The sequence below is a fragment of the Vulpes vulpes genome, chromosome 5 (assembly GCF_048418805.1).
Source record: "Vulpes vulpes isolate BD-2025 chromosome 5, VulVul3, whole genome shotgun sequence".
Lineage (NCBI taxonomy): Eukaryota > Metazoa > Chordata > Mammalia > Carnivora > Canidae > Vulpes > Vulpes vulpes.
This window is the reverse complement of record NC_132784.1, coordinates 123,297,226-123,324,022: the sequence shown is the minus strand read 5'-3', so window position 1 is coordinate 123,324,022 and position 26,797 is coordinate 123,297,226. Positions and strand designations below refer to the sequence as shown.

Sequence of the window (26,797 nt, the reverse complement as noted above, 5' to 3'; positions counted from 1 at the left end):
AATAAATAAATAAATAAATAAAAATAAAACATATTTTGAATGTTGAAAAAAAGGTGGAAGGAAGCATAAATAAAATGAGAAAAGGGAAAGCTAGAAAAAGGCTCAAATCAAACTTCTAAAGGTGAAAAAGACAGATTTTTTAAAAAAAGTTCACTGGATGGGATTAACAGCAGATTAAACACTAAAGAAAAAGATTCATGATCTTTAAGATGTAACAATAGATATTATTAAAAATGAAGGATGCTTGGGTGGCTCAGTGGTTGAGCATCTGCCTTTGGCTGAGGTTGTGATCCCTGGGTCCTGGGATCGAGTCCCACATCAGGTCCCCGCAGGGAGCCTGCTTCTCCCTCTGCCGGTGTCTCTGCCTCTTTCTCTGTGTCTCTCATGAATAAGTAAAATATTTTTAAATAATTTAAAAAAATAAAAATGAAACAAAGAAGAAGGAGTGTAAAATAAAGATGAAGAGAACTTCAGTGGTCTGTGGACATCAAGTGGCCAAACGTGAATAATTACTCGCAGAAGGTGAGGAGAGGGGGACAGAAAAAATATTTGAGAAACCAACATCTAAAATTTTTCTAAATTTGATGAAAATGATAAACTCACAGATCCAACATTGTGAACAAATTTCAGGCCAAAGAAAACCACATCAATATATATCATTAAAAAAATCACTGGAAAACAGTGGTTAAGAGGAAAAATATCAAAATCAGCCAGAGAAATGAGAAAGTCATTGGTCAATTTGTCACTTTGGTGAAGTGCTGGCAGGCCAGTGACTATGAATTGGTGAGTGACCTGAAGGTCACGGAGGGGAGATACAGAGCAGAGACTACTCTTTTCAGAAAAGCTGATATGAGAGTGAAGGAGAGAAAGATAGGAGCATAGCACCCAGGGGTGGATTTTTTGTTTGCTTTTTAAATGAGAAAGACTTGAGCAAATTTACAGGTTGAGGATAATGTCAATGATGACAATAGTAAAATAACTGTCACTGATTAAGCTCTTATTTGTGTACTAGACACTATACCAAATACCTTATATATAATTATTTAGTTTTCACTACAGATTTATGAAATTGGGACTACTTTTGTCTTTTACAGCTGAAGAAACTGAGGCACAGATTGATTAAATATTACTCCAAGTTACAAGGTTGAGAAGCTGTAGAGCTGAATAAAACAATGGGACACCTGGGTGGCTTTGTGGTTGAGCATCAGCCTTTGGCTCAGGGTGTGATCCTCAGGTCTGGGGATAGAGTTCCACGTAGGGCTCCCTGCATGGGGCCTGCTTCTCCCTCCGCCTATGTCTCTGCCTCTCTCTGTGTGTCTCTCATGAATAAATGAATAAAATCTTTAAAAAATAACAACAACAAAGAAAAAAAGAGACAAACAAAAACAGAGTCAGATACAGAGAACTGGTGGTTACCAGAGGTGGGAGATGGGAGAAATAGTGAAGGAGATTAGGAGCACACTTATTGTGATGAGCACTGAGTAATGCATAGGATTGCTGAGTCACTATATTGTACACCTGAAACTGATATAACACTGTACATTAATTATACTGGAATTTGAAAAAAAATAGTAGAGCTGGAATTCACATTGAAGTCTGCTTTGATATATTTGTATTTGATTACAATACCACACTGAGCCAGTTATGAGGGAGAAATAGAGATCATAAAGAAAAGGAAGGTATAACTGATGCTTTAATGCCTAGGACGAGGCAGGAGAGTATATATTTGAAAACACAAGTGGACAGGCTTGCCTTCATTTTTGAGATCTGGGGAAAGAAGTTAAAGGTGAGTGTGGCTGTAGATAAAGGGATCTGTTGATGTAGATGATGAGTTCAGGTGGCTTAATTTTGTTTGGTGAATGAGTTAGGTATACAGGAAAGCTAAAGCTTAATATAACAACCAAGGAGAAAGGTCAGACAAAAGTAGTGATGAAGCATTGTTGAGAGCTCAATTGCATTTGGAAACTGCTAAAAATGGCCATGTCGTTTATATCTAGCAGAGATAGGGAAAGCATGAGTGGGAGACAAGATGGTAAGGATTTATGCTTTCAAGTTTATGTTATCCCCCAAAGCCAATGGTTTATTGGGATAAGACCAAAGCACTAGGTAATGTCAAAGAGGCAATGAGAATAGAATAGGTTAATAACCATGGTCATTGTGGTTCCCCTCAGACACCCCCACAAACACTTAATTGTTTCCTCATGCTGACCCCCTTGCAGATAAGTTCACTTGGTGAAAGTTCTTACTTTCCTTGGAATGTCCTAGAATTTCCATTTTTGAAATTTTTTCCGTATCATTACATGCTATCCATGAATCATGAACTCCTGTTAAACTTTCAGCTCTAGAGTAAATGTTTCCTTCCAGACTCAATTACCAACAAGGCAATTCAGTAACACAATTATCTATTGTGAAATCATATTTATGAACCTAATGACATTATATCTAACCTTTCGTTATGTATACTCTTTGACAGTTTGAGTTGGGCCTTATGCTCTGTTCCTTAGATCCTGCATTTTTAAAACATGACAAACTTGGTTTCTGTGCCCATTTGTATCATGCAGTGGGAAAATGCAGCTATTTTATGTTTATGAGTGAAGCATTTCATCCACCAGAATGGAGTCTGAAGTTCCCAACCAGAGATTGACCTGCTTAAAGAGATATTGCAAACTTGCTTAAGAATTGCAAACTTGCTTTAAGACCTGCTTAAAGAATTGCAAACTTGCAATTTCACAGAAAAGTCACTGTTGGATGAATATTACATCCAGATTATGCATTTTATTTTTAGGGAGGCTAGAATCCATTCTTCACAGTTTGATCTTTTCCTTTTTTTTAAAAAAAAGATTTTATTTATTTATTCATGATAAACATAGAGGGAGAAAGAGAGGCAGAGACACAGGCAGAGGGAGAAGCAGGCTCTATGCCAGGAGCCCGACGCGGGACTCGATCCCCGGTCTCCAGGATCACGCCCCAGGCCAAAGGCAGACGCTCAACCACTGAGCCACCCAGGGATCCCATGAGCCACCCAGGGATCCCGATCTTTTCCTTTTTTAAGAGAGACTTGTTTTTAGGAGAGTAGATCAAATAAAAGGTAGCTTATCAATCTTCTTTCTAAACGTCTATGACTTAATTTTTTCAATTTATGTAGAAATGACAAAGGCATACCAGATGTTTAACCCCTCAGCTTTCTTCATAGGTTTGTAGGCATCAAAGGCAAGTATGGCTATGGGAGTGATAGAAATAGCAAATAAGAAAAGAAGCCTGTAGAGAGGCTAGAGCCTTCCTGCTTTTTCTGTAGTCATAAAACCTGCCAACATGCACCCCTGGCCCAACTGCCATCAGGCTTCGATTAACTGGTATTTTAGAAAAGACTCCACTAATACAGCTGAGTTTTCGTTAAGTCTGAGCTAGAATCTGGCTGTATCGGCCAGTAGGATCTGATCACAGCATTCTCCAGTTTGAAATTTTGCTGAATCCCTATTGTTTACAGCGAAGTTTTCAAGCATATTTTAATAGACTTTTATTATTAAAACAATACATATGTGTTGGAGAAAATTATAAAATACAGATAAGGAAACATACAAAATATGAAAACCATACATTCTTACTACCCAAAGAATACCATTTTAACATCTTAGTTCTTATCCTTCTAGATCAATACCTTATCGATATTCACTATTTGATGAATTGTCATCATAATCTCCTTTAATCCTTTATTTTTTCCTTTAATCCTTTAAATATGATTTCTTTTCATTATCTGAATATATTTATAATAGCTGCTTTGAAGGCTTTGTTAAAGTCCACATCTGCACCCCCCGCAAAGAGTTTTTGCCTTTCCCCCCCTTTGAATAACTCATAATCTTTTGCTGATGATTGGACATTTTAGATAATATATTGTAACAACTCTGGTTTCGGATTCTCCCTTGGCTTCTTGTTGTTGCTGTTGGGGTTGTGTTATTGTTCACTTGTTTATTTGTTTAGTGACTTGGCTGGACTAATTCTGCAAAGTGTATCTCCCCGCCATAGTGTGCAGCCTCTGATGTCTCTGTGTAGATATTCTATCCTTGCTTTTATTTTTAACCTTGCCCCACCCACCTGAATAGGTCTTTAGCAATAGGAAGGTGGGGAAGATGAGCTCTTCCCTGGCTGCTAAGCCTGCCCAGAATACTTCTTCCACAACATGGAACTGAGGATAATGGATGCAGTTCATGTTTCAAATGTCACAGTCTCCTATTTTTCTGAGTTTCAGTTTTTTAAAAAAAGATTTTATTTATTTATTCATGAGAGACACACACAGAGGGATATATAGAGAGAGGCAGAGACAAAGGCAGAGGGAGACGCAGGCTCCATGCAGGGAGCCTGATGTGGGACTCGATCCTGGGACTCCAGGATCATGCCCCGAGCCGAAGGCAGACGCTCAACCACTAAGCCACTCAGGTGTCCCGAGTTTCAGATTTTGTAAATAAATACATCTCATTATTTTGGAAGCCCTTAGATCAATTTCCAGAGACTTTAAAGGTTGTGTTAGATAATCTTGACGAGTTGAATCAATGTTTCTTTGAGGGAGAGCTCTTCATCAAAGTCTTCATCAAGCTCTTCACATGACCATTCTGGAAGTTCCACCTCCTGGAAATGGTCTGTAATTTATCATTTTATTCATTTGCTTTAACTTAGAATATAGAGAAAATACTTGCATAATGCCCAATATGGTTATTTACTAACAATAAAACTACTGAGTGTAAGCATTTTGTAATTTCTATCTTCTCAAACTGTGAGCTGCTTTAGGGGAGGACCTATGTCACATTTACTTCTGCTTTCATCATGCACAGCACTAGGTGAGAGATAATGTCTTTTCAGCCTGATAACGAAACTATACATACTATATTTGTTTTTAAACATTAGAGTCCATAATTACCTTACCCAATGGATTACCGAGAGTGGTTAACTTGTTGCCTAATTATAAGGCTGGTCACCACGTGATCTTTGTATTACACGCACACACATACAAACACACATTCTCACCCTTGCATTTTCATGATTTTTTCCCAGTAATTTGTCTCCTTTAAGAGGGCCCATGTGCAAAGCTTTTTCTTTTTAACATATTAAATCTTAAGGGCACAGAGCCTATGTCCTACACCATTTTTAAGAACCAATGAAAATGTTTGAGATCTGAAGTAAATTACATAATAGTTCAAAAATGCAGAAAGAAAATGGAAGAAACAAAATAAATGTGTTTAATTAAATATCTATAAAGTGTAACATTAAGTCAACCTACAAGCAGCAACTCAACACTTTAAAAATTACATGTAAGATAAATTATGCACATGAATACATTTTAAGTTATTCGATATAGTGAGAAGTAGAACTTCCTCAAAGGGCTTAAGAATCTTATTTACCCAGTATGGAGGGTTCTCAAAAAGTTAAAAACAGAACTACCCTAAGATCCAGCAGTTGTACTACTAGGTATTTACCCAAAGAATACAAGATTACTGATTCAAAGGGATACATGCAGCCTAATGCATAGCAGCACCATCAACAATAGTCAAATGATGGGAAGAACCAAATGTCCATCAATTGGTGAATGGATAAAGCAGTGGTATATCTACACAATGGAATATTATTCAGCCATAAACAAGAATGAAATCTTGCCATTTGCAGTGACGTGAATGGAACTAGAGAGCATTATGCTAAGCAAAAAAAGTCAGAGGAAGACAAATACCATATGATTTTGCTCCTATGTGGAATTTAAGAAACAAAACAATCATAAGGAGGGGGAAAGAGAGAGGAAAACCAGGAAATAGACTCTTTAGTATAGAGAACAAACTGCAGGTGGGTACCAGAGGGGAGGTGGGTGGAGATATGGGTGAAATAGATGATGGGGATTGAGGAGGGCAGAGGGCACTTGGTGTGATAAGCACTGGGTGTTGTATGTGTTGAATCACTACATTGTACACCTGCAATTAATATTACACTGTGTGTTAACTAACTGGAATGTAAATAAAAACTAAAAAAAAAAAAAAAAAAAAAAAAAGCCTTGTTTACCATACATAGAAAGTGAAGGTTGGAGGATTGGAATCCAGGTCTGGCACTAGCTTGTAAGTCCCTCACAGGAGACCCCACAGACTTTCACAAAAGTGAGAGGGCTTCATAGTGCATTTTACAATGTGTTTTCCACCCTTATTTGGGTAGAGAGACCACGAAAGCCCACTGTGGAGGCTCTGACTGTCGCATTTTATCAGTTGTATTCATGCATTTGCTCACGCGGCACATGTGTGCCAAGTACTTGCTCTGTGCCTGGGCTTCTACTGGCTGAGGACACCGTGAAGAACAAGGTGATCCAGGCCCTTTCCTCGTGGCACTTATACAATCAGTTGGGGAGTAACGTTGTTTTAGTCACATATTTATTACTGCAGATCATCATAATATGTTATATGTTATGAAGTGCAGTGTTCTTTTGGGGTCGGTGGTGTGTGGGGGTATCTATCTTAATTTAGAAGTCAGAGGAAGGCCTGATTATGGATTGATATTGAAAGTGAGGTATGAAGAAAGAATCTGGCCTGGGGATAAGTGAGGAATGGCCAACACAAAGGCCTGGGGGAATGAAATAAAAGGCAGCCAGTGTGGCTGGAGCACTAAAAGCTTGATGAGAGGGTTCTGGAAGGAGACTGGGAGGTAGCAGGGTCATCCAGGACCTCAGGGGTCATACCCAGCCTCTTGAATTCTATTCCACTTGAGTTTTGAACACCCAGCATAGCAAAACCTTTGTGGGTTTTTTTTGTTTGTTTGTTTGTTTTAAATCTCTCTGGGGATGCCTGCATGGCTTAGTTGGTTGAGCATCTGCCTTTGGCTCAGGTTGTGATCCCAGAGTCCTGGGATTGAGTCCTGTGTCAGGCTCCTTCTGCCCCTTGCTTTTCCCTCTGCCCCTGCTCACTTTCTCTCTTTCTCACTCACTCACTCTCCCTCTCAAATAAATAACATCTTTTTAAAAATTTCAAAAAAATCTCCCTGGAAAGTAGACAGACAGGGGCCCTGAGTGGACACAGGGATGGAGAGGGGGACAAGGGGAGGTTTTGCAGTAGTCCCACTGAGCTGGGATGTGACTTGGACTGGTGAGTCCCTTCTCCCTCCCCAGGGAAGGGAAAAGAAAACAGATGGATTCAAGAAATACTTTAGAGGTAAGAACAACATGACATTGATAAACACAGATCTTTCCTTTAGTTCCATTTGCCATTAGTTCCAAATGTTAAAACTTTAGTGTTTCATATTGTGCTGTGATGTCTATTACTATTTATCATCTAACTCCGAGAGTAAATCCAAAAGTTCTTTTACCAGAAATGAGAAAGGAACAAATAATATCAATTTTGTATGAAATAAACTTTCATGCTTCTTTGGCTGTAGAGGCATAGAGAGTGTGGTGCAATGGAATGATCATGGGTTTTTGGAGCTGGGCCACTTGGGTTTACATTCTGACACTGCCTTTAACTAGCTCAGTAGCTTTGAAACAAATCACTTAACTTTCTAAACTTTAAAATGGAGATGATCCCTACTTCACAAAAACATTTTTAACAATGAAATAATTGTTGTCCAACACTTGCTCGTAAAAGACGTTCGATAATTATTAGTTCTCTCAACTTAAAAATAGCCATCCTAGTCATCTATACTATCCAGGTTGTTTGCTAAACCTAGAAATATGTTTTTTTTTTTAATTGGAAGAATTTGACTCCATTCTTACTTCAATTTACAGGTGAAGATATCATAGTCTAGAGAGGTAAGAGTCTTGCCCAGGGACGTAGAGATCACCGGAGGCAGAAGAGAAATATTTTCTCCAAAAACCTAGCATCGTTGTAATACACCACATTGCCTGATATGTTTCCTCTCTAATGTTGAATAGGAAGATTTTATAAAATATCCCTATATCCATATTATCTCCCATAGTGATCCTGTGTTCTCTTTGCTAGTTATACAGTCTGGGGAAACTTCCTGGAACCAGAATGGCAGAGTTAAAAGCCAAGTACACCTTGCTGCATGATACCGTGGTAAGGTAGGCTATTTGCTTGTGTTGAGACATCTTTATCATATATTTCTTTTTTGTGTGATGGGATCTGTCTTGTTTTTGTAGCCTCCCAAAAGCAGACCTTAAGGCGAAGGTTTGAGTTCAAGTAGTTTGAGAAGTGATACCAGATATTATCATGGGAGGATGGGGAAGTGAGATGGGGAAGGGAAGGATTGGCGGGGGGTGCCTATCTGCAGCTTTATCCTGTGGCCAACTGGTGCTCAGTCGCACTGAGGACCCTCTGTGTGTGTGGAACACACCTCAGAACTCTCCCATCAAAAGGTGAGGAAACTGGGATACTTGTCCACTCTTTTCTATCCTTTGTTGAATGATTGCTCCTAGAGAGAGGGGCTCCTGGCACTTCTAGCATGCCCTCTGAGAAGCCAAGCAAGTTCCTATGGCCAGAGAAAGCTCTCAGGCAGAGGCGCACTGGTAACTGTCCACCAAAGCTACAGGTGACCCAAGAGCAGACCGAGATGGGGAGAATCTGGTGGAAGACTGACATTACCTGCCTCAGGACACTTTTGTAGGATTCTTTGCTCTTCACCTCTCTTTACCACTCGGAGGTGTAGGTTCAAGCACAACCCCAGCCTACATCTGCTGAGCCTTTGGTCTTCTCACCTCTTCCACCTACCCTAGGCTACCCTCCTTAGCCTAGTCCCAACCAGCAACAGGTGAGAATAGGCTTCCATAGGATGACTCCACAAAGTTTTCCAAGCATCTGCTATGAGCCTCTGGGAATCAAGGGAGGAGAGTGAAGAAAGAAGGGAAATCCTGTTCTGCTGCTACTCCTCACTACTCCCCATCCTTGTTCTTCCTCTTCCCCATTACCTTCTGCCTCATATGTCTTCCCCAAAAGCCAAGGAGGGACAGCAATGGAGAGAAGCTCCATCCTTTCATTCTCCATCCATCTTCTCCCCCAGTCTTCAAACATTAGCCCAGAGTTCTTTTCCTGGGCTACTTCTTTTCCTGTCCAGAGTCGATTTGGCTACTTTGAGGATGGGAGCACGTGGGAAGAGTGAATCACCGGAAGAGCAGAGCTGCATTCCTATGCACCCTTCGCTTTCACTCCACGCCTTACTTACTCAGCTCCATCCAAGTTCCTGGTAACTGCCCAGCTCTGGCTCCTCCTCCTCTTCCTCTATGGCAGCCTCAAGCTGACTCCTCATCCCCATCCCTCACGGAGACTCCATTTCCCCACAATTGGCCTGACTGCCAAAGTGTACACACAGTTCTCAAGACTCAGGAACTTGGAGGCTTTAGATAGGAAGTCTGGGGTAATCTTTTCCAACATATTTCACACTGCTTAAATGGGAAGAACAAATCCATGCAGCTCTCAGGGCATCCCTCCAAGTCCCTTTGCAGATACAAAGAATCCTGCAACATTTCTCACCCTCCCGATAGCTCTAATCTAGAGCTCAGCAGAGCTTTGTGGGGGGCTGATTTAGCTTCCACCTTCCCTGGCCCACAATTCAGTTCCCTGGGCCCCAGTGATGGACAATAATGTAGGACCAAAGCTATGGCATTATTTCTTCCTACTTCCAGGTTGTGTTGCAGAACCATTACTTCCCTTCTGCTACCCACATTTTACCTCCTCTTGACCCTTTACTTCCCTCTCTTGTCATTACAAACACACACCACCCTCTCCCACTGCCCCTGCCTGGTGGGTGAGAACAGCATGAAGATACAGGCTCCCCACTCCTGCTGCTGGGGTTTCAGCAGGGCAGAGAGAGCCTGGAAATGCTGAACTGAAACTGAATGGGTTTTACATAGGAACCGCGTTATAGAAGTTGTTAAATCCTCTTCTGCTGACACTGCTGACACTATATTTCAAGTCCATGTGGGTAAATCAGCATTTGCGTTCTGGCTAGAACCCTAACCGCTTTGTCCGTTTTCTTTCTGGGGAAATCAGGCACAAGCCAACACTTCACTGTTCCGCAGCTGAAGACCCTTATGAAGGAGCTCAGGCAATTTTAGATTTACGAAGTATATTAACATGCAAGGAAAATGAATTTTAAGAAACCACTCCAGCATTCATTAATAGAAGTTATATGTGTTAGCACTGTAGCTGCTGTTGCTATTTGGTACCCAACCTAGTGCCTGGAACACACTCTGTCCCAGTTAATGTTTCGCTGGATGTTATTGAGCAAATGACGTATGAATGCCAGAGGAAATGGGTGGAGCAGGTAACTTCGGGTTGAGACAGCCTTCATCAGGTCATTGGGCATCTCTGCACATGAGGAGAGCCCTGACGGTTTCTCCTGGGGAGGGATCCTTGTGGGGTGTGCGCCAAGGAGGAGTGCTGGCTTTAACACAGGAAATGGCACCAGTCTTGCTTCCGTGTAGGAGAGGTAGCTAATGTGAGGCAGCTGAATCAGGGCTGCTGCTCAGCCTGCAGCTGATGCCAGCGTGCAGAACAGGTGGGGGAGCTTTAGACGATTTCACCAAGTCCAGTTCCTGTGTCCACTCAAATCTGCTTCTTGCCAGATATTGAACCCTTTTTCCTAGACAGGAACAAGACCTAGATAGGGAGTCCCCCTCAACTGTGACATTCAAGTCCAGCTCCAGCCAGACATTAAAGATAGGATCAGAAATCTGTAAGGTGGTTTATGTCCATAATTTTATAGAAGAGTTTTTCATCCTAGTTTCCTAGTAAAGTCATTAGAAAACTTTGTTGTTTCTTAGTTCACCAAGAAGGAAAAGATTTTCCTACAGTCAGGAGGAGGATTCAGGAATTAGAGAAAGCCAGCATTGCCGGGAAAGTTGAAGGGAGGACCCACTCTCCCCCTTTTTATCTCCCAGTTTGGCTGTTCTTCAAAGTCAAGTACAAATATCACATTCCCATCCAACTCAATGCTCCTCTCTCTCCCACCATGTTGGTCTAGACACCAGTGGTAGTGCTTGTCACCTGGTATTCCGGCTACCTATTCCATCTGTTCCCCTTGCTAGACTGTGAGCTCCATTCGCTTCCAGTACCTAGAAGTACCTAGTACAATATTTGGCACAAAAATATCACTGAACTGAATTGAACCCAGGAATGGAAAGAACCAGGAGCTCTCCTTACTAGACCCCCTATGTGAGCCACTACGGGTGTTAAAACTGTGCCCTTCTCATTATTTGAATCTCTGTTTCATGGAACCCAGCACACAAGAGTCAGAGGTCCAGCTGCTCCAGGATGCCAAACGTTTCACCGAGCAAATACAGCAGCAGCAATTTCACCTGCAGCAAGCTGACGATTTCCCTGAGGCATCCACCACCGAGGTCTCTAAAATGCGAGAACAACTCCTCAAGTATCAAAATGAATACAATGCAGTGAAGGAAAGAGAGTCCCACACTCAGTACAGGTTAAATAGGTAAGCACACAATTCTCTCAAACACACCGAAGACAGAGTTGAACAAAGGTCCTTCCACATGAACAAAAAACAGAAAAATTAGACTCGGGAAGGAATTTTGGGCACAATGAGTATGAGATGGCAATGTGTAAGATGACTATAAGCCTAGCTCTTTCCTTCATTTCCTAGAACAGGCCATCCCTGAACGGGAAGGTCACACAACTTCTAGAAAAAAAAAATCTCAGGTGACAGGGAGACACCCGCAGAAGGAGACGCCTGCTCTTGTTTTCCCTGAGTCAGAACAAAGCCATAAGCATTGGCCATAGCCAGAGAACACACTGCATAGAACAAGGACTTGGCACAGTCTCCGCCTCTCCCCGATGGTGGCCCCGTGTCCCTTCAGCAGCAGCAGACCACATGCTGCATGGCAGGCGCCCCTCACGCACTTTGCAGACAGACCTATGTGAGTTGAGGGTCACATGTGGCTCCCTCTGTTTTTCTAATACAGGAACATGGACCACAGAGTCAACCTTATTCTCCTAAACTATTCCTCAGCATCAAGAGAGAAAGCAATATCCTTTTGGAGGACACATTCACTTATGCAGAACTAGAGGATGTCATCCAGTGAGTGAAAGGAGAGATGTATTGCTGGAAGGTTCTTTCCAAAATCTCTAACATTCCTCCTGTGGAGTAGCAAGTCAGTGGAAGAGTCTGACTTGTGTTCAGCAAATCTCACTATTTAGATGGAATTTGAAAATGATTACCATCCAAGTTTTGTGCTGTGGTGCGCTGGGTGCCCTGCCTGGGTACCGAAGAGAAGGCCCAACAATCGCTCCTAGGATTTGCTACCTTTTAAGGTGGAAGAACTTTCTCTGGCTATTTTTAAGAGTCGGTAGAGCGAATGTAATGAATTCATTCCCGCTGAGAGATAAGCAAATGACTTGAGCGATTTTTCTGAGGACTCTGCAAGCCCTGAGTTTTGAATCCTCTCTTTGGGGCCTATCCTTTCAACTGGGGGATGAAGAAGGCTAGCCTACCCAGAAGAGTTAGACTGGGGGGGGGGGGGTGCGGAATCTGAGTTCTCTTTTGTCTTTCAATCTAAACTCGTTTCAGGCTCACAGTGAGATCTATAAAAAGAAAGCCTAGCTATTTCTGTGCTCTGTAAGCACTCTTTCAGTTGAGAAAATAATGAAATTAAAACAATTGGTGGTTGTTCATTAGTATTGAAAATATGAATGCTTGACATTTCCACGAAAGGGTAAGAGGAACATAAGTCAGTTGATATTTAAATTGTTTAAAATTTCCAAGTATTCCTGCCAAAGGAAAAAACCCAGCAACAACCAGAACTCTTGCCTTTTAGGTATAGACAGGCAAATTGTTCGCTGAGTTACTTGGGGTAGGAAGGGGACTGTGCATAGTGCCCAACAGCGAACGAGAACATTCAGGACACACATTTGCAGAACTGTTTAGTGTGTATTGTTTTTGGATTTGTAACACATCATACTCTAGCTTGAGCAGACTCCCTCACATTCTCAAATATTAGCAGCTCAAGAGTGAACAAACTTAGTTCCATAAAAATAATGGTGATTCCAAAAGGAATACGAGGGAAGAATTATAGGCTGTATTTCATTGGCTTTAACATATTTCATATTATATGGTACCGAAACGAATTCACTCAACACCCCCTCCCCAGGAAAAAAGTAGATAGGTCCATCCCCACCTAAAAATAAACTAAGCCAGTGAGAGAAAACCATTCATCTGAATATACAGATGCTATTTTTCAGATCAGCACAACAAACTCATTTTATTCAGCGTCTAAATAACAGAAGCCCTAATAACTAGCACCCCTCCACCCCAATATCTTTGGGAACTTCTGAATCATTGGCAACTATGAAGAATAGTATGTTGTTCAAATGCTCTAGAGAAAAAAAACTCCACTCTGTAATTTGGTTGATTTTTCTCACGGTTTCACATAATATAAATCTTTAAGAATTAGTAATGGTGCATATAATTACGTTGTCTGGTTAATAATTAAATCTGTCGCCATAGTTTTAGCTTTGAGATTAATATTCGTTGACCTCTTGAATATGCAGTTTAGGAAAGAATATATAACCTTCTTAAGTAAAAGAAATAGTACACATAAATAATGAAGTAATAAAATAAATACTATTGAGGAGCAATTTTCGAAACAAAGCCAAAATCATTATCTTTCTAAAGACATTCTCTGAAAAGATTTTCCAATATCTTTCTTTTAAAAGATTTTATTTATTGGAGAGAGAGAAAGAGAGCCCGAGCCTGAGCAGGGGGCAGGCAGCAGAGGGAGAGGGTGCCCGACGGGGGGCTCGACCCCAGGCCCCGGGATCAGGACCCAAGCCCAGGGCGGGTGCCCAACCGACTGAGCCACCCAGGCGCCCCTCCAATACTCTTTTCAACCTTTCCCTTGCCTTCACTTTGTTGTCTTTTGGAGCTTGTCTGCTTTCTGGTAGTTCTCGGATTTGGAGGGCAGATAAATCAGTGCTCAGCCTGACTCACTGTGCCGAGTCAGCTGGGCCTTGGTAGTCTGGCAGTGACAGCCAGGTGGGGCCGAGAAACCAGCAGACCGGGGGAGAAAGCAATGCCTCAGGGACCCCGGGGTATTAGGTATGACAGGGGGCACACAGGTCACGAGGGCTAGTTAGTAAGAACTCACAGCTGCAACGGGTTGCACTTTCTGAACACTTGTGAAGTCTTTCCTGCTCGGCCTGTGGAAGCCAAGAGCACCATGAGCTTAGACCAGGCTCTGCAGGGTGCAGTCTGCATGACCGAAAGAGAGAGAAGCACCGGAGAGGCTTGTTTGAAAGGTAGACCCAACTCCCAAAGCAAGATTCCAGTTTCTGCCCAGGCCTCCCCACCCAAGGCAGCGTGGGAGTGCTTTACAAGCTCCCCCTGTGATTCGGCCGCATGTCCAGTTGAAGAATTGCTCCCCACCCCCATGGTTCTCAGCTCTGACTACACGTTAGGGTCCCCTGAACCTTCTCTGTGACCTCCAGCCTGCTTTCCCCGCTCCCGACAGAAGCCCACGGCGGCCCACAGCAGCCCCTTCCAGCTCTGGACGGCCTGACTCTTAGATTCTACTGCTTGCACTGGTTCAAAAATCTACCGGCGGCAATTTCCACTCGTTCAGGCTGTTTCTACCACTGGTGAAAGAATGCCTCTTGCACAGAACAACATGCAGGCCTCCTGCACCGTCCGTTTACTCACGAGTCCTTAAAACCAAGAGCCTTTGATGACATGGTCTCAGTTAGGAAAGAAATGGATCCTGAGGACCTTTGACACCGAAGCACCCCTTAGCCAGGAAAGCGAAAGGTGGCAGGCAGATTTCAATATTAATGTCATTTTAAAAGATTAGGTGTTAAGAGGTATCAAGAGGCACAAAAGTGTTTTTTCTTTATTTCAGCAATGCCACGCAAAAAGGAGAATCTAAAAGGAGAAAAAAAAAGACATAATACATGTCTTTAGGGATGTAGGATATTTACTAGGATATTTACTATACTTTGCTTTTAAAAGTGAAAAACTGGGATGCCTGGGTGGCCCAGGGGTTGAGCATCTGTCTTCGGCTCAAGACATGATCCTGGGTCTGGGGATCAGGTCCCTCACTGGGCTCCCTGCGAGGAGACCGATTCTCCCTCTGTCTATGTCTCTGTCTCTCTCATGAATAAACAAAATCTTAAAAAAAAATAAATAAAAGTGAAAAACTGAAAGCAACCTAAATTCTAAAGAAAAATGGAATATTTAAATAATAAAGTATTCCAGAGGGGGCAGCTTGGTATTGAGTCAGAGCTCAGTTTCTAGGTTTGAATGTCAGTTCAGCTTTGACTATGTGACTTTGGAAAAGGTACTTAACTCCTGTGTCTTCATTTGTACAACGAAGAAAACAATACCTACCTGGCAAGTTCTGAAGTTTAGAAACAATGCATGTAAATTACTTGACATAGGATCAGTGAAAGATGATATTACGATTATTTTATTATGTGACATCTACCCACTAGGGAACTTTGAAACTAACTATTATATTATTATGAAGTCCAAAAATATTTTTAATTGGGAAGATTTTTTTTATCTATAAGAGACACAGAGAGAAAGGTACAGACACAGGCAGAGGGAGAAGCACGCTCCCTGTGGGGAGCCTGATGTAGGACTCGATCCCTGGACCCCAGGATTATGACCTGAGCCAAAGGCAGATGCTCAACCACTGAGCCACCCAGGTGCCCCTGGGAAGATATCTTTAATTACATGTTGGATAAAAATGAATTCAATCATAGGTATGCATTTTGTATAATATTATTGAAAGATAGAAGGAAAATAAAAATGATCAACTGTGGTGTGATGGGATGGGATTATGAATGATATATTTCTCTGTAAATTGAAAAATATGCATTTTTTAAAAGATTTTATGTATTTATTGGACACAGAGAGAGCATGAGCAGGGGAGAGGAGCAAGGAGAAAGGGGGAAGGAGGCTCCACCCTGAGCGGGGAGTCTGATGTGGGGCTCTATCCCAGGACCCCAGGTTCATGATCTGAGCCAAATGCAGACACTTAACCGACTGAGCCACCCAGGAGCCTGAAAAATATGCATCTTTTAAAGGGAAAACGTCAATCAGTTTTTCTTAATAAAAAACACATGATAGAAATGCAACTAGTTTAAGGTGTCCTAAGGAATTAGCCATCTTATGTTTGTTTAAGGAAAAGGTCATCTTACATTTATTTAAAGGAAAGGCTGTGAGTCTTGTCTTGCGGGAGAGCTTCATGTCACCATTTTTCCAACTCAGGGGCATAAAGGTGTCCTTTACAACCAAAATATGGCAGCACACTACCACCCCCTGGTGGCAGCCTGGGTGAGGTGTAGGATCAATAGGTGAGAAGGAGACTATTATCAATTTGTATGCAAGCTCTAAGAGCAAAGGCCTACATATTCAAAACTCTGAAAGTTCAACTTCAGCTTGTGTCCCAGACAACTGACCTATATTAAATTCCATGTGGCACACACTTGCAACATTAACTTTAATTTACATGATTGCAAATAAAAACTCACAAAAATAAACCCTAAAGATGTGAATGCATCTTTAGTTCCAAGTTCCCAGGCCCACTGGCTGGCGAGACCTGCTTGTTTGATGGAGTGAGTGGGAGGTATTGCAGCAATCCAGACAGGCACTGGTTTATTGCAAATAGTAGAAAAAAAGAAAAGGCCCAGAGCCTGCCTGGAAGGGGTCCGAGTCTAGTGGGGAGGTCGTGTTACCAAGTAGCTGTAATGTGGTAAGACAGCTGTTCCCATGGGCGGGTGTACACAGTGTTGTGTGAGGACTGGGGAGGAAGCATCTAGTCGGGAGTCACTGAAGCCATCAGGTTACCTGGCAAACAAACATGGGAAGCACATTCTAAGAGAAAGTAGAAAGTTATTACTGTAGAAATAGCTTATTACTCCTTTGTACATTGTCAAACTTGTTGTTGTTGTTTTTTTCTTTTCACAGCTTAACAGAAGAAAAAAATCTCATAATAAAGGAATTTGAGAAGATACCTAAGCCAGGAGTAAGTCTTACTTAGATGGTTTACAGTTTGTTAAATACAGCTGGATTAAACATCCCTTTTGATAAATATTGATGTTTATCACAACAACCACACCCTGAGACATAATGAAAGATACAAGAGTCTTAAGTATGGATAATGCTGGAAGGAATCACTTCTGGAGTACACACAGTGATGCCTATTACAGGCTTAGCTATTTGGCATCTAATTTAGGCTGTATTTGGTTGGACAATTATCTGCTTTGTTTTCAGAAAAAAAAAAGGGATCTGTGGCTGGCACATAAAAACATTATTTTTGCATAGTTATTACTCTCAGAGCTTCCTGAACATCTCAAGCTTATTATAAGAAATTTTCGTGAAGGAGATGTATCACTTATCTATTCCTGCATAACAAAGTGCCCCACAACTTAGTGCCTTAAAACAACCAACATTTCTTATTTTTCACAGTTCTGAGTTCTTCTGGTCTGAGCTGGTTCATTTAGGTCTGGGTGGTCTAGATGGCTTCATCATGTGTTGGCCAGTTGGCAGGCTAGTTGGTCTAAGATCACATGTCACCAGTTAGTCCTATAATGATGGAAGGGTTTCCAGACTCAAGAAAGAGACAAACGGCCTCGGGTAATGACAAATCCCAAGACCCAAGACTTCTCAAGCCTCTGCTTTTAGAATATTTTATTGGTCAAAGCAAGTCATATGGCTAAGTCTGAACTCAAGGGGTAGAGAAATAGGCTCTACCTCTTAATGAGAAAAATAACAAATACCTACAGGAACAGGAGGAATTTGAGTCTGTTTTTCATGATCTATCACATAAAGTAAATAGAAATGTCATTACACTTTGCACTGTTGCCCTCTTTCAAACAGTTATATGTCAAAAGTGTGTTGTTGGTGTTTTAACTCCAAGGCACAAAAACCTGTTTAGCATAGAGTAAAATAGTACTTTTTATGTGTGTGTGTGTGGCATACACACACATATATAGCATATAAAATATGCACTATTCTAGAAGAATAGTGCACCTAACTATCTAACTATCTAACTATCACACCTAACTATCATTTACTACACAGATTTTATGGGAAAAAGCATTTTGAATTTTAGTTCCAGATCATAGGATCACCAATTTTATCCTCTCCCAGCAGCAGTGGAGTAGGGAGATGTGCAGAAAGCCCAGAGCAAGCTAAATGGATACATTCACTCAGTCATTAATAATGTGTAGGTTTTCTTTTCTTTTTTTTTTAAGATTTTATTTATTCATTTATTTATTTATTTGACAGAGAGAGCACAAGCAGGGGGAGCAGGAGAGGGAGAAGCAGGCTCCCCGCTAAGCAGGGAGCCCAATGTGGGGCTCCATCCCAGGATCCTACAATCATGACCTGAGCCGAAGACAGACATTCAACCGACTGAGTCACCTAGGCATCCCATGTGTAGATATTTTGAGTGTAAGGCTTCTCTCCCCTAAGTCAAACACTCCCCAAATAATCACTCAAGGGAACAAAGATGTGTTATGAATCTGGGATGGAGGACCTTTGGGGAGAATCTGAATGAGTTAGAGAAGTAATACCAATAAGAAAGTGGGGGATTAAGGAGCACAAAGGATTGGATTTTCCAAATATGACCTCCCTAGTCTTTAATTCTCGTGTGGGACTCAAGTTAACCACAAGCCCAATAATCAAAGATTATTTGCATCTGATGTCAAATCACAAACCTAGAAAATAGGCTAGAAATTTCCACTAATGTTTTTTGGGTATGAAATAGAAATAAACTCAAAAAGGACACATTTCAAATATAGGATAGAAAGGAGCACCAGTAAAAAAAAAAAAAAAAAAAAGTATGAATATAATGTAAAATGTGTAATACATGCCGTACAACTGTCATACCTTTATCAAAGATGTCAGAAGTTATTATTGTATTTAACTTTGTAAGAAATCATTTGCAAAGCTCAAATATAATAAAAATGGTGAGTAAAATTATTTTTAATTTTATTTTTTGGTAGACAGATGCTTGCTCAGGCTCTATATAACCTGATAAATTTTCATGACTTTTAAAGGAAATGGAGAAGAAGATGAGACAATTGAGAGAAAGCACTGAAGAATTACGTAAAGAAATAATGCAGAGGAAATTGGAAATCAAAAATTTACGGGAAGATTTGGCATCTAAGCAAAAGCAATTACTAAAGGAACAGAAGGAGCTAGAAGAATTGTTGGAATGTCAGGTCACCCTAAAGGTGTGCTACTTACAGTTCATAAATACTTAAGCATTGTGTCTGCGTGGACATAGAGATGCCTGGTTACCAAGACTAGGTGCGCGGGTTTGGCAAAGAGGACTAGCATCACACGGACAGAAACATTCAGCCTTATGACAGATCCCATCAAACTAAACCTGAGCTCTGGGAATTCACCCAAAACTCGAGAGTGGTGCTGCCGCCCTAGTTTGGCCCAGGGAAAAGACCTCTCTAGACCTCACCAGGCATTTTCAGCATGAGGATTGAATGTCACAAACACAATCACTTCTTTGGAGAGCAACCAAATGTCCTAACCTCTTGTGTATCTTTGTATGACTTTATCCTTGTCTGTTTGATTCCACACTACTTCCTTCCCCCCATGAAAGGATGAAGACTTTGTGCATTTATATTTTAGGAGATAAAGTTCATTGTACTTTGAAAAATACATAACTCTCAAAATGGTTTAAATAACCTGGAGTTATTTTAAAAGCAACAATATCTGAGGCTCGCTGGCTTAAAGGACAATTATGATTCACTTTAATGTCTTTTTCCTTAAGGGGTTAGAGTAGTCAAATAAGACATACCCAGCTGCTACTTGGAACATAGGACCTGAGCAGAGACAGATTTACGAGGAGCCCAACAAAGCTAAAGCCTTAGGCCCTCACGTGCACGAACCTCTTCCAAGGCCCTGTGCTTATTTAGCATTTGTCATTTTGTACTCTTTCTTCCTAAAGAGGCCCCCCAACAAATCTTAAGAGTCTTAGCCTTACCAAACTTGGATTGGCCCCAGGACTGAGCCAGATCCCTGGGAGAAATGCATTTCACCCCCACGATGTGTGGAACCTCCTTGCACATGTGTTACCCCAGGCACCAAAGTCCAGTGCGATCCTCAGGCAAGAAGGGCTGTTCCAGAACCCCTGCCGTGTACATAAGCCCATAAGCCGATTGAGGTTAAAACTAATCCTTCTGTGAATCCATAGGACGTAGGAGAAAGTGGTCCTAGGCAAAGTTGGCTTCTGATCTTGGCCTTACCGCTCACTAGCCATCTGACTTTGGGAAAATTACTTAAATTCTCTTAGTAGAAGGGCAGCCCCAGTGGCGCAGTGGTTTAGGGCCGCCTGCAGCCCGGGGTGTGATCCTGGAGACCGGGGATCCAGTCCCACGTCGGGCTCCCTGCGTGGAGCCTGCTTCTCCTTCTGCCTGTGTCTCTGCCTTTCTCTCTCTCTCTGTGTCTCTATGAATAAAATTAAAAAAAAAAAAAAAGAGTCTGCATATCTGAGAGGGCCATGAAGTCCAAACTCTGGCCTTCTTCATGCATCTCTTAAAATAATAATAATAATAATAATAATAATAATAATAATAATAATAATAATAAATTCTCTTAGTGGGAGTCTTAGGCAGAGTTCTCTAGAAGCAGAGCTTCTAGTCTTCGGACAAGGACCTGTTGAGGGAGAGCACTAAGGAGAATCTGATAGGAGGGTGAGAGAAGTAGCATAGAGTTGGGCTAAGTGGCTGGGCCAAAATGTGTTTTCAGGAGCACCCTAGTCTCAACCTGACCCCAGGGGGAACTCTAGACCATGATTTCCGCCCAGAGGTGGAGGGGATGGGCCTTATACCACTGGTCACAGAGGCTGCCCTCTTCCCTCGACTCCTTATTCCTTGATAAGACAGCTCTTGTGGGCCAGGAGCAGTCCCCCAGAGGAGACCAAGCGTGGGCTGTTAGCAGCCATCCTGCCGCCCCCGAAGGCTGGGCGTACATCCCTACAGGAAGCAAACAGCATTAGTTACACTCAGCTGCCTCCTCTTTATTTTATTTATTTTATTTTATTTTATTTTATTTTATTTTATTTTTATTATTTTTTTGCTGCCTCCTCTTTAAACCGCTAACAACCGTAGCTGTCTTCTAAGGTCACTGTGAGTATTAAATGAAATAATTAAAGCACACTGCACAGTACAGGACAGGTAGCAAGAATTCTACACATCATAATTCCTTTCTATTTAATTTGTCTTAACTGCTTTCTGGCCTAACACTACATAATGTAACACGAGCCTGTTTCTTTACTAGGATGAGGTGGTCCATCATCAAGCTGTTCCTGTACAAATTGGAAAAGAGATAGAAAAAACGACACGCAAAAAAGTGTATGATTTAGTATTATCCTTAATCCCTCCCATCCTACTCTCCCCCAAGTTATGTGTGCATGCTAAAACAAGAATATTAACTACTGAACACATCAAACTACTCTTAAGACCTTCGAATTATCTGCATTTGGCCTTGTTGAGGTTGCGTGTGTGTGTCAAGTTCATTAAAAGAAAGTAATGAAAAAAAAAGAAAGAAAGTAATGCAGCATATTACTATCATGCCTAACACTTAGTTATGTCTTAATTTGGGGTCAATATTCTCTTTTGAGTTTACAAATTAAATGTGTATGGAGAATTCCAACTGGCTTTCATAGAGCTCTGCAAGAGATAAATGATTTGAACAGTGTTGAATTTCCGTGTTCTAGAAGTGTGTGAGCCAGCCAGAAGCCTAAAGCCCAGATGACAGCAATTCTTCACTTCACCAACTGTTCACATGGGGGAACACCCTCAAACATTCAGAGTAGATTTGCAGGCAGAAATCATGGAGAAAATTCTCAAGGTTTAGAGGACCCCCAAAGATAAAAATAAGTGAAGATACAAGAATTCTGGAGAAACAGTATGATTGCTCTGGTGCAAAGGGAAAAAAGCAGGTGTTTGTAACAGTTCTGAAGGCCACGCCACCACCACCAAAGTTGAGAGATTCAGGGAGGTTGGTCAGGATGAGGGTAGATCCCAGGAGATGCTGCACTGGGGATCTGGGGAGAAAGTGAGGAAGCAGAACAAATCACTGCCCTCACTGGCCCTCAGTGGAGATACCCCCCAAATCCCGCCCACCCGTCATCCTCATCCCACTTCTGAATTCATCACTAGCTCCTCTGTTGCCCTCTCAGAAAGTAAAAATAGGTAAAGATAGCATGGACTCAGGCGTGTGTGTGTGTGTGTGTGTGTGCGTGTGCGTGTACACATATGTGTGTATGTATCTGTACATGTATGTATGTATCCCCCACAGAGAAATGGAAAAGAAAAAGATCGTCTTGGAATATGAACTCAAAGAACTAAATGACTCGCTAAAGAAAGTCGAAACCAAAATTAATTCTATAATGGAAGAGAAAGAAGATGTAATAAAGGAAGTTGAAGGCAAACGAGCCTTACTTGAAATCAAAGAACGAGAATATAACCAATTGGTCAAGCTCCTGGAATTAACCAGGGTGAGTGAAGCAACTTCACTAACTGAAAGGTTAGTAATATCTCTGGGATCTGTCATCAAAATTTTTCTTCAATTTATATTTGAGGATCATTACATAATCTCAAATAGATTAATGTTGATTCAATTAAGTATTTTATAGATTTTTACCATTTAAAAAATATTAGAGTATTTCCAAATATCTTCCCCACCTTTTACTCATCATTTTCTTCAATTTCTTATGACCAAATCTTAAGGAACAATGTATTGTATTTTGGTAGGTTTTTGAAATGTGCCTCTCAAAAGTGTATCACTGGAGTATGCTATAGGTGAGGGAATTTTCCAACAGATGAATGGTATTTCTGGGGTAATCATGAGTTTTTCTTAATGGGAAGACCTCTGTGGTGCAGTTCCTTGGGAAGGTGTTAATTCCTATTTTTAAATAAAATTTCAGCCTCTGAGCCTCTGTTTCTGCCGAGCTGCTATTCCATTTGCATTTTTTATAAGACTGTGACTCAATTATATGTCAACCTCCAAAGTTGCTTTTGGCATTATTTAAAAGTTGATTCTAATATGAGGATAGTTCTGTATGAATATGCTGAGCATGCTGCCTTGAAAAACATGAAGGGCAGTTGATGACAAATCACCTTCATTTTCCCTCTTTACCTGGAACAGAGGGATCTTGGATCTCAATTTACGAAACTGTCTCATTGACAAGCAGAACTACCATGATGAACTTTCTCGTAAGCAAAGAGAAAAAGAACGAGATTTTCGAAATTTAAAAAAGATGGAGCTACTCTTGAAAGTGTCCTGGGATGCACTCACTCAAACTCAAGCACTACATCAAAGGCTTCTATTAGAGGTGAGTGCTATACGCTACGTTTTGATTTTTCAAGATCAGTGCCATCTTTTTGAAGTAAAAATATTTTAAGAAATTGTTTTTGCTATTGATAAAGAAAAGGAAATCAGAGAATGCTAATTTTAAAATGCATCCAACCGGGCAGCCCGGGTGGCTCCGCGGTTTAGTGCCACCTTCCCCCCAGAGGCTGATCCTGGAGACCCGGGATCAAGTCCCACGTCCAGCTCCCTGCATGGAGCCTGCTTCTCCCTCTGCTTCTCCCTCTGCTCGTTCTCTGCCTCTCTCTCTGCATCTCTCTGTGTCTGTCATGGATAAATAAATAAAATATTTTTTAAAAGAAAAAAATAAATAAAAGTAAAATAAAATGCATCCAACCCATCATAGAGGCTCAGATGAATTGTCCTATTTCTATTTCCAGTTGTTCTATTTTCCCCATTTTAGATATGCTTTAGTTAGTTTTGCATTCTCTTTCCATGCTTTAACCTAAAGTGGTTAAAGGGTCCAACACTCATCCTTGACTTTAATTAGAGTCCATATAAATTAGTAATTTACTACTTCTCAGGGCTAGAACCTTTGAAGACTTTAAATCTGTTTACCTTTGCAACTCTTAAGCCTTCGAACACATCTTTTGATCAAACTTTTCAAGTTATTCTTGTTAGGAGCATTGGTTTACTACAAACTAATCCATCTTAGCCCAGGTCCTAGCACACTACGATGTTTAAATAGAAACTTTGGGCTAATTTACAGGCCCTGTGGCTATCTCTTTATAATTAAGAGTGGGACGCTATAAAGCTAGTTGGGAGCCTTTTCTGATGATGAGGTCGCCACTATACATTGACCTGCCTGAACACAGATACGAAACGAATGACCTTGACCCAAGGGGAGATTGCAGTAGAAGGCTCACAAGTTGTTCAGATTTTAATAAACAGAAGCTATTTATGTTAGGACACTTCTAGCTATTCAATTTACAAAAGAGCACCCGAGTAACCGATGGATATAAAACTAACAGAAATTAAAACATTAAAATCCTCTTCCTTCACTGGGTTCGCAAACAATCTAGGTTTTTGCCCTAGTGCAGTTTGTTTCAGGGAGAGACGATCTTCCTCTTTGACCTTATGGCTTATCATTAGCCCGGCCAAGTCCTGCGCTGGCTGGCAGTACTTGAAAATAGTCACTCCCAGCATGAGTGAACATTTCAGCCTTACACGAGGTCCAAAAAGGAAAAAGATAAAAGGTAAAGCATGAAGGGCTCCAGCTACTCCTTCAGACCTCGTTTCCCCCTGGAGACAGTGGTTTGATTCTCCTGTGGCTTTTGAAATTCAAGCCACAAACCTCATGAAAGTTTGAAATATTTTAGGAAAATATCAAAGCCTTAAAGAAACTGAGGTTCTTTTGATATCAAATAATTAGGATGTTTACTGTAACAGAAACATGTCTAACTTCTTAACTTTTATGGTAGTTACTGATGTTGGTTCGTGCATTAAAAATGTCTGGAAGAGCAGACACCAGACAATTAACAGTGAAGGTGGGAGCAGATGTTTAATTTCTTACCTTACACACTTTTTTTGGTTGGTTCTCTAAGAATGAAATGTAACTCTATAAAAAACCCAAACAAAGAACTAAAATAAATAGGCTTACAAAACCTACTGATAGATGCAATTAGGGGCTTAAATGTAACAGTAAATATCTCAAGCCACCCCAGCGTTAGAACATAACTAAAATAACTAGACTCGATTTGGCCAGAAGTAACAGAAATTCGATTACAGTGGCTTAACTAGGGGATCGTTTTATTCACATCATAAAAAGTCCAGAGGCAGGCTCAGGATGCTCTTGGCTCTTTTTTTCTGTCATCCTTAATGTGTATATTTTGTTTTGAAGCCCACAAGACCTTCCACCTTTAGGCATAAGACCGAACAAAAGTTGAGAGGGAAGAAAATAAAAGCCATATGGTAGCTGACTTGACTGACTCTGTCTTTTTAACAGGAAAGCAGTCGCTGTCTCAGGGGTGTTCTCCAGCAGACTTCCATTTACATTTCACTGGCCTGTCCTGGTTCAGCTGGTCACTCCCAGCTGCAAAAGAGTCTGAGGAATCCTGGATACATTGCAGCTATGAACAAAACTGGGGTTTTATTAGTAAAGTCAAAGTAGAAGGTGGATGTAGGTTAGGCAACCAGCAGGCTCACTACCAATGGGCCACCTTCTTACCCCTTCCACAAACCAAGCATCCCTAATTCTCTCTCTCTCTCTCTCTCTCTCTCTCTCTTTGCATCCCTAATTCTCATCTGCAACTTGAGGATTGGGTTTATGGAGAATTAAAAATGGTATCAGCTAGCCAGGATTCAGAAATAAATATAATTTGTTGCAGGATTGCTTGTAATTCCAAACACTGGACCTAAATGTCTGAGACCAGGAAGATTTCTTAGGAACCTTTAATTGACAGGGTAGCTAGTGAGTGTGCCCTCATCACATCTTCTGTAAAAAACCCTGGAAGCTTCCCTGGTCCCAGTTAGCATTCCTATGCAGATTTGCCTACACTTGGGGAGCAAAGCATTTGGAGTAGCCCACTCCTGGGCCCCTGTGGCAGAGAAGTAGCCAGGAACTGGGATGCTTGCTAGGCTTCCTCTGGAAGAATTGACTCCACTCTCCAGAAGGAGAAATCAAACTCTTTCTTGTTCTTAAACTCTTCCAAAAAATCTTCCCTGATTATTTAAGTCTACTTTTAGCTGTTCCTTCTCTGATCTGCACTTGCATTTATCTGCTCATCAAAATCACAAATTCTGGGGCAGCCCGGGTGGCTCAGCTGTTTAGCGCCGCCTTCGGCCCAGGGCGTGATCCTGGGGACCCGGGAATGAGTCCCACGCCCTGCTCCCTGCGTGGAGCCTGCTTCTTCCTCTGCCTGTGTCTCTGCCTCTCTCTCTCTGTCTCTCTCTGTATGTTTCTCATGAATAAATAAAAAAAAATCTTTTTTAAAAAATCACAAATTCTGTATATCGTTATATGGATTTCACAAGACCATGTCTCATCTTTCTAATCCAGTGTGTACTTCTCAACAGCTAGCTCCCCAGGTGGGATGGAAGCTGGGCATCTTGGGCATCTGAGGGTACAGAAGGTGCTCCTGAAGAGGCACAGGCTCGTGGATGTTGGGACATCCAAAGACCTACTTTAGCTACTTATTTTTAAAGATTTTTAAAACATATTTTTTGAGAGAGAGAGAGAGCATGAGCTGGGGAAGGAGCAAAGGTTGAGGGAGAAGCAGACTCCCCACTGAGCAGGGAGCCTGACACTGGGCTCTACCCTGTGACTCTGGGATCATGACCTGAGCTGAAGGGAGACGCTTAACCGACTGAGCCACCCAGGCGCCCCTACTTTAGCTACTTTTAAAAAGCAACATAAATCTCAGAAAGAGTCTGTTAGGTGACCTTTACATCACTAAACAGTATGAGCTTTCCTTCTTGAGACAAATTTTAGCCACTCTTCCACTTTGTTGCCGTCGCAGTAGGAAATAAACCATATCAG

At 41.4% G+C, this 26,797-nt stretch overlaps 1 protein-coding gene across 9 annotated transcripts in view; it reads left to right on the top strand.

The window, feature by feature from the left end:
- CCDC146 (coiled-coil domain containing 146) overlaps window positions 1–26,797 on the top strand; it is a 125,636-nt gene that overhangs the window by 79,953 nt on the left and 18,886 nt on the right. For 4 of the 9 annotated variants that reach the window (XM_026006094.2, XM_026006092.2, XM_026006095.2 and 1 more), the window contains exons 3-9: window positions 7,956–8,038; window positions 11,194–11,403; window positions 16,891–16,948; window positions 18,987–19,163; window positions 21,226–21,299; window positions 22,249–22,476; window positions 23,098–23,284. In XM_026006094.2, coding sequence (XP_025861879.1) covers window positions 7,956–8,038; window positions 11,194–11,403; window positions 16,891–16,948; window positions 18,987–19,163; window positions 21,226–21,299; window positions 22,249–22,476; window positions 23,098–23,284 — 1,017 coding nt within the window. The remainder of the gene's footprint in view (window positions 1–7,955; window positions 8,039–11,193; window positions 11,404–16,890; window positions 16,949–18,986; window positions 19,164–21,225; window positions 21,300–22,248; window positions 22,477–23,097; window positions 23,285–26,797) is intronic. The other 5 variants (XM_072759889.1, XM_072759888.1, XM_072759891.1 and 2 more) reach the window with 2 other exon arrangements.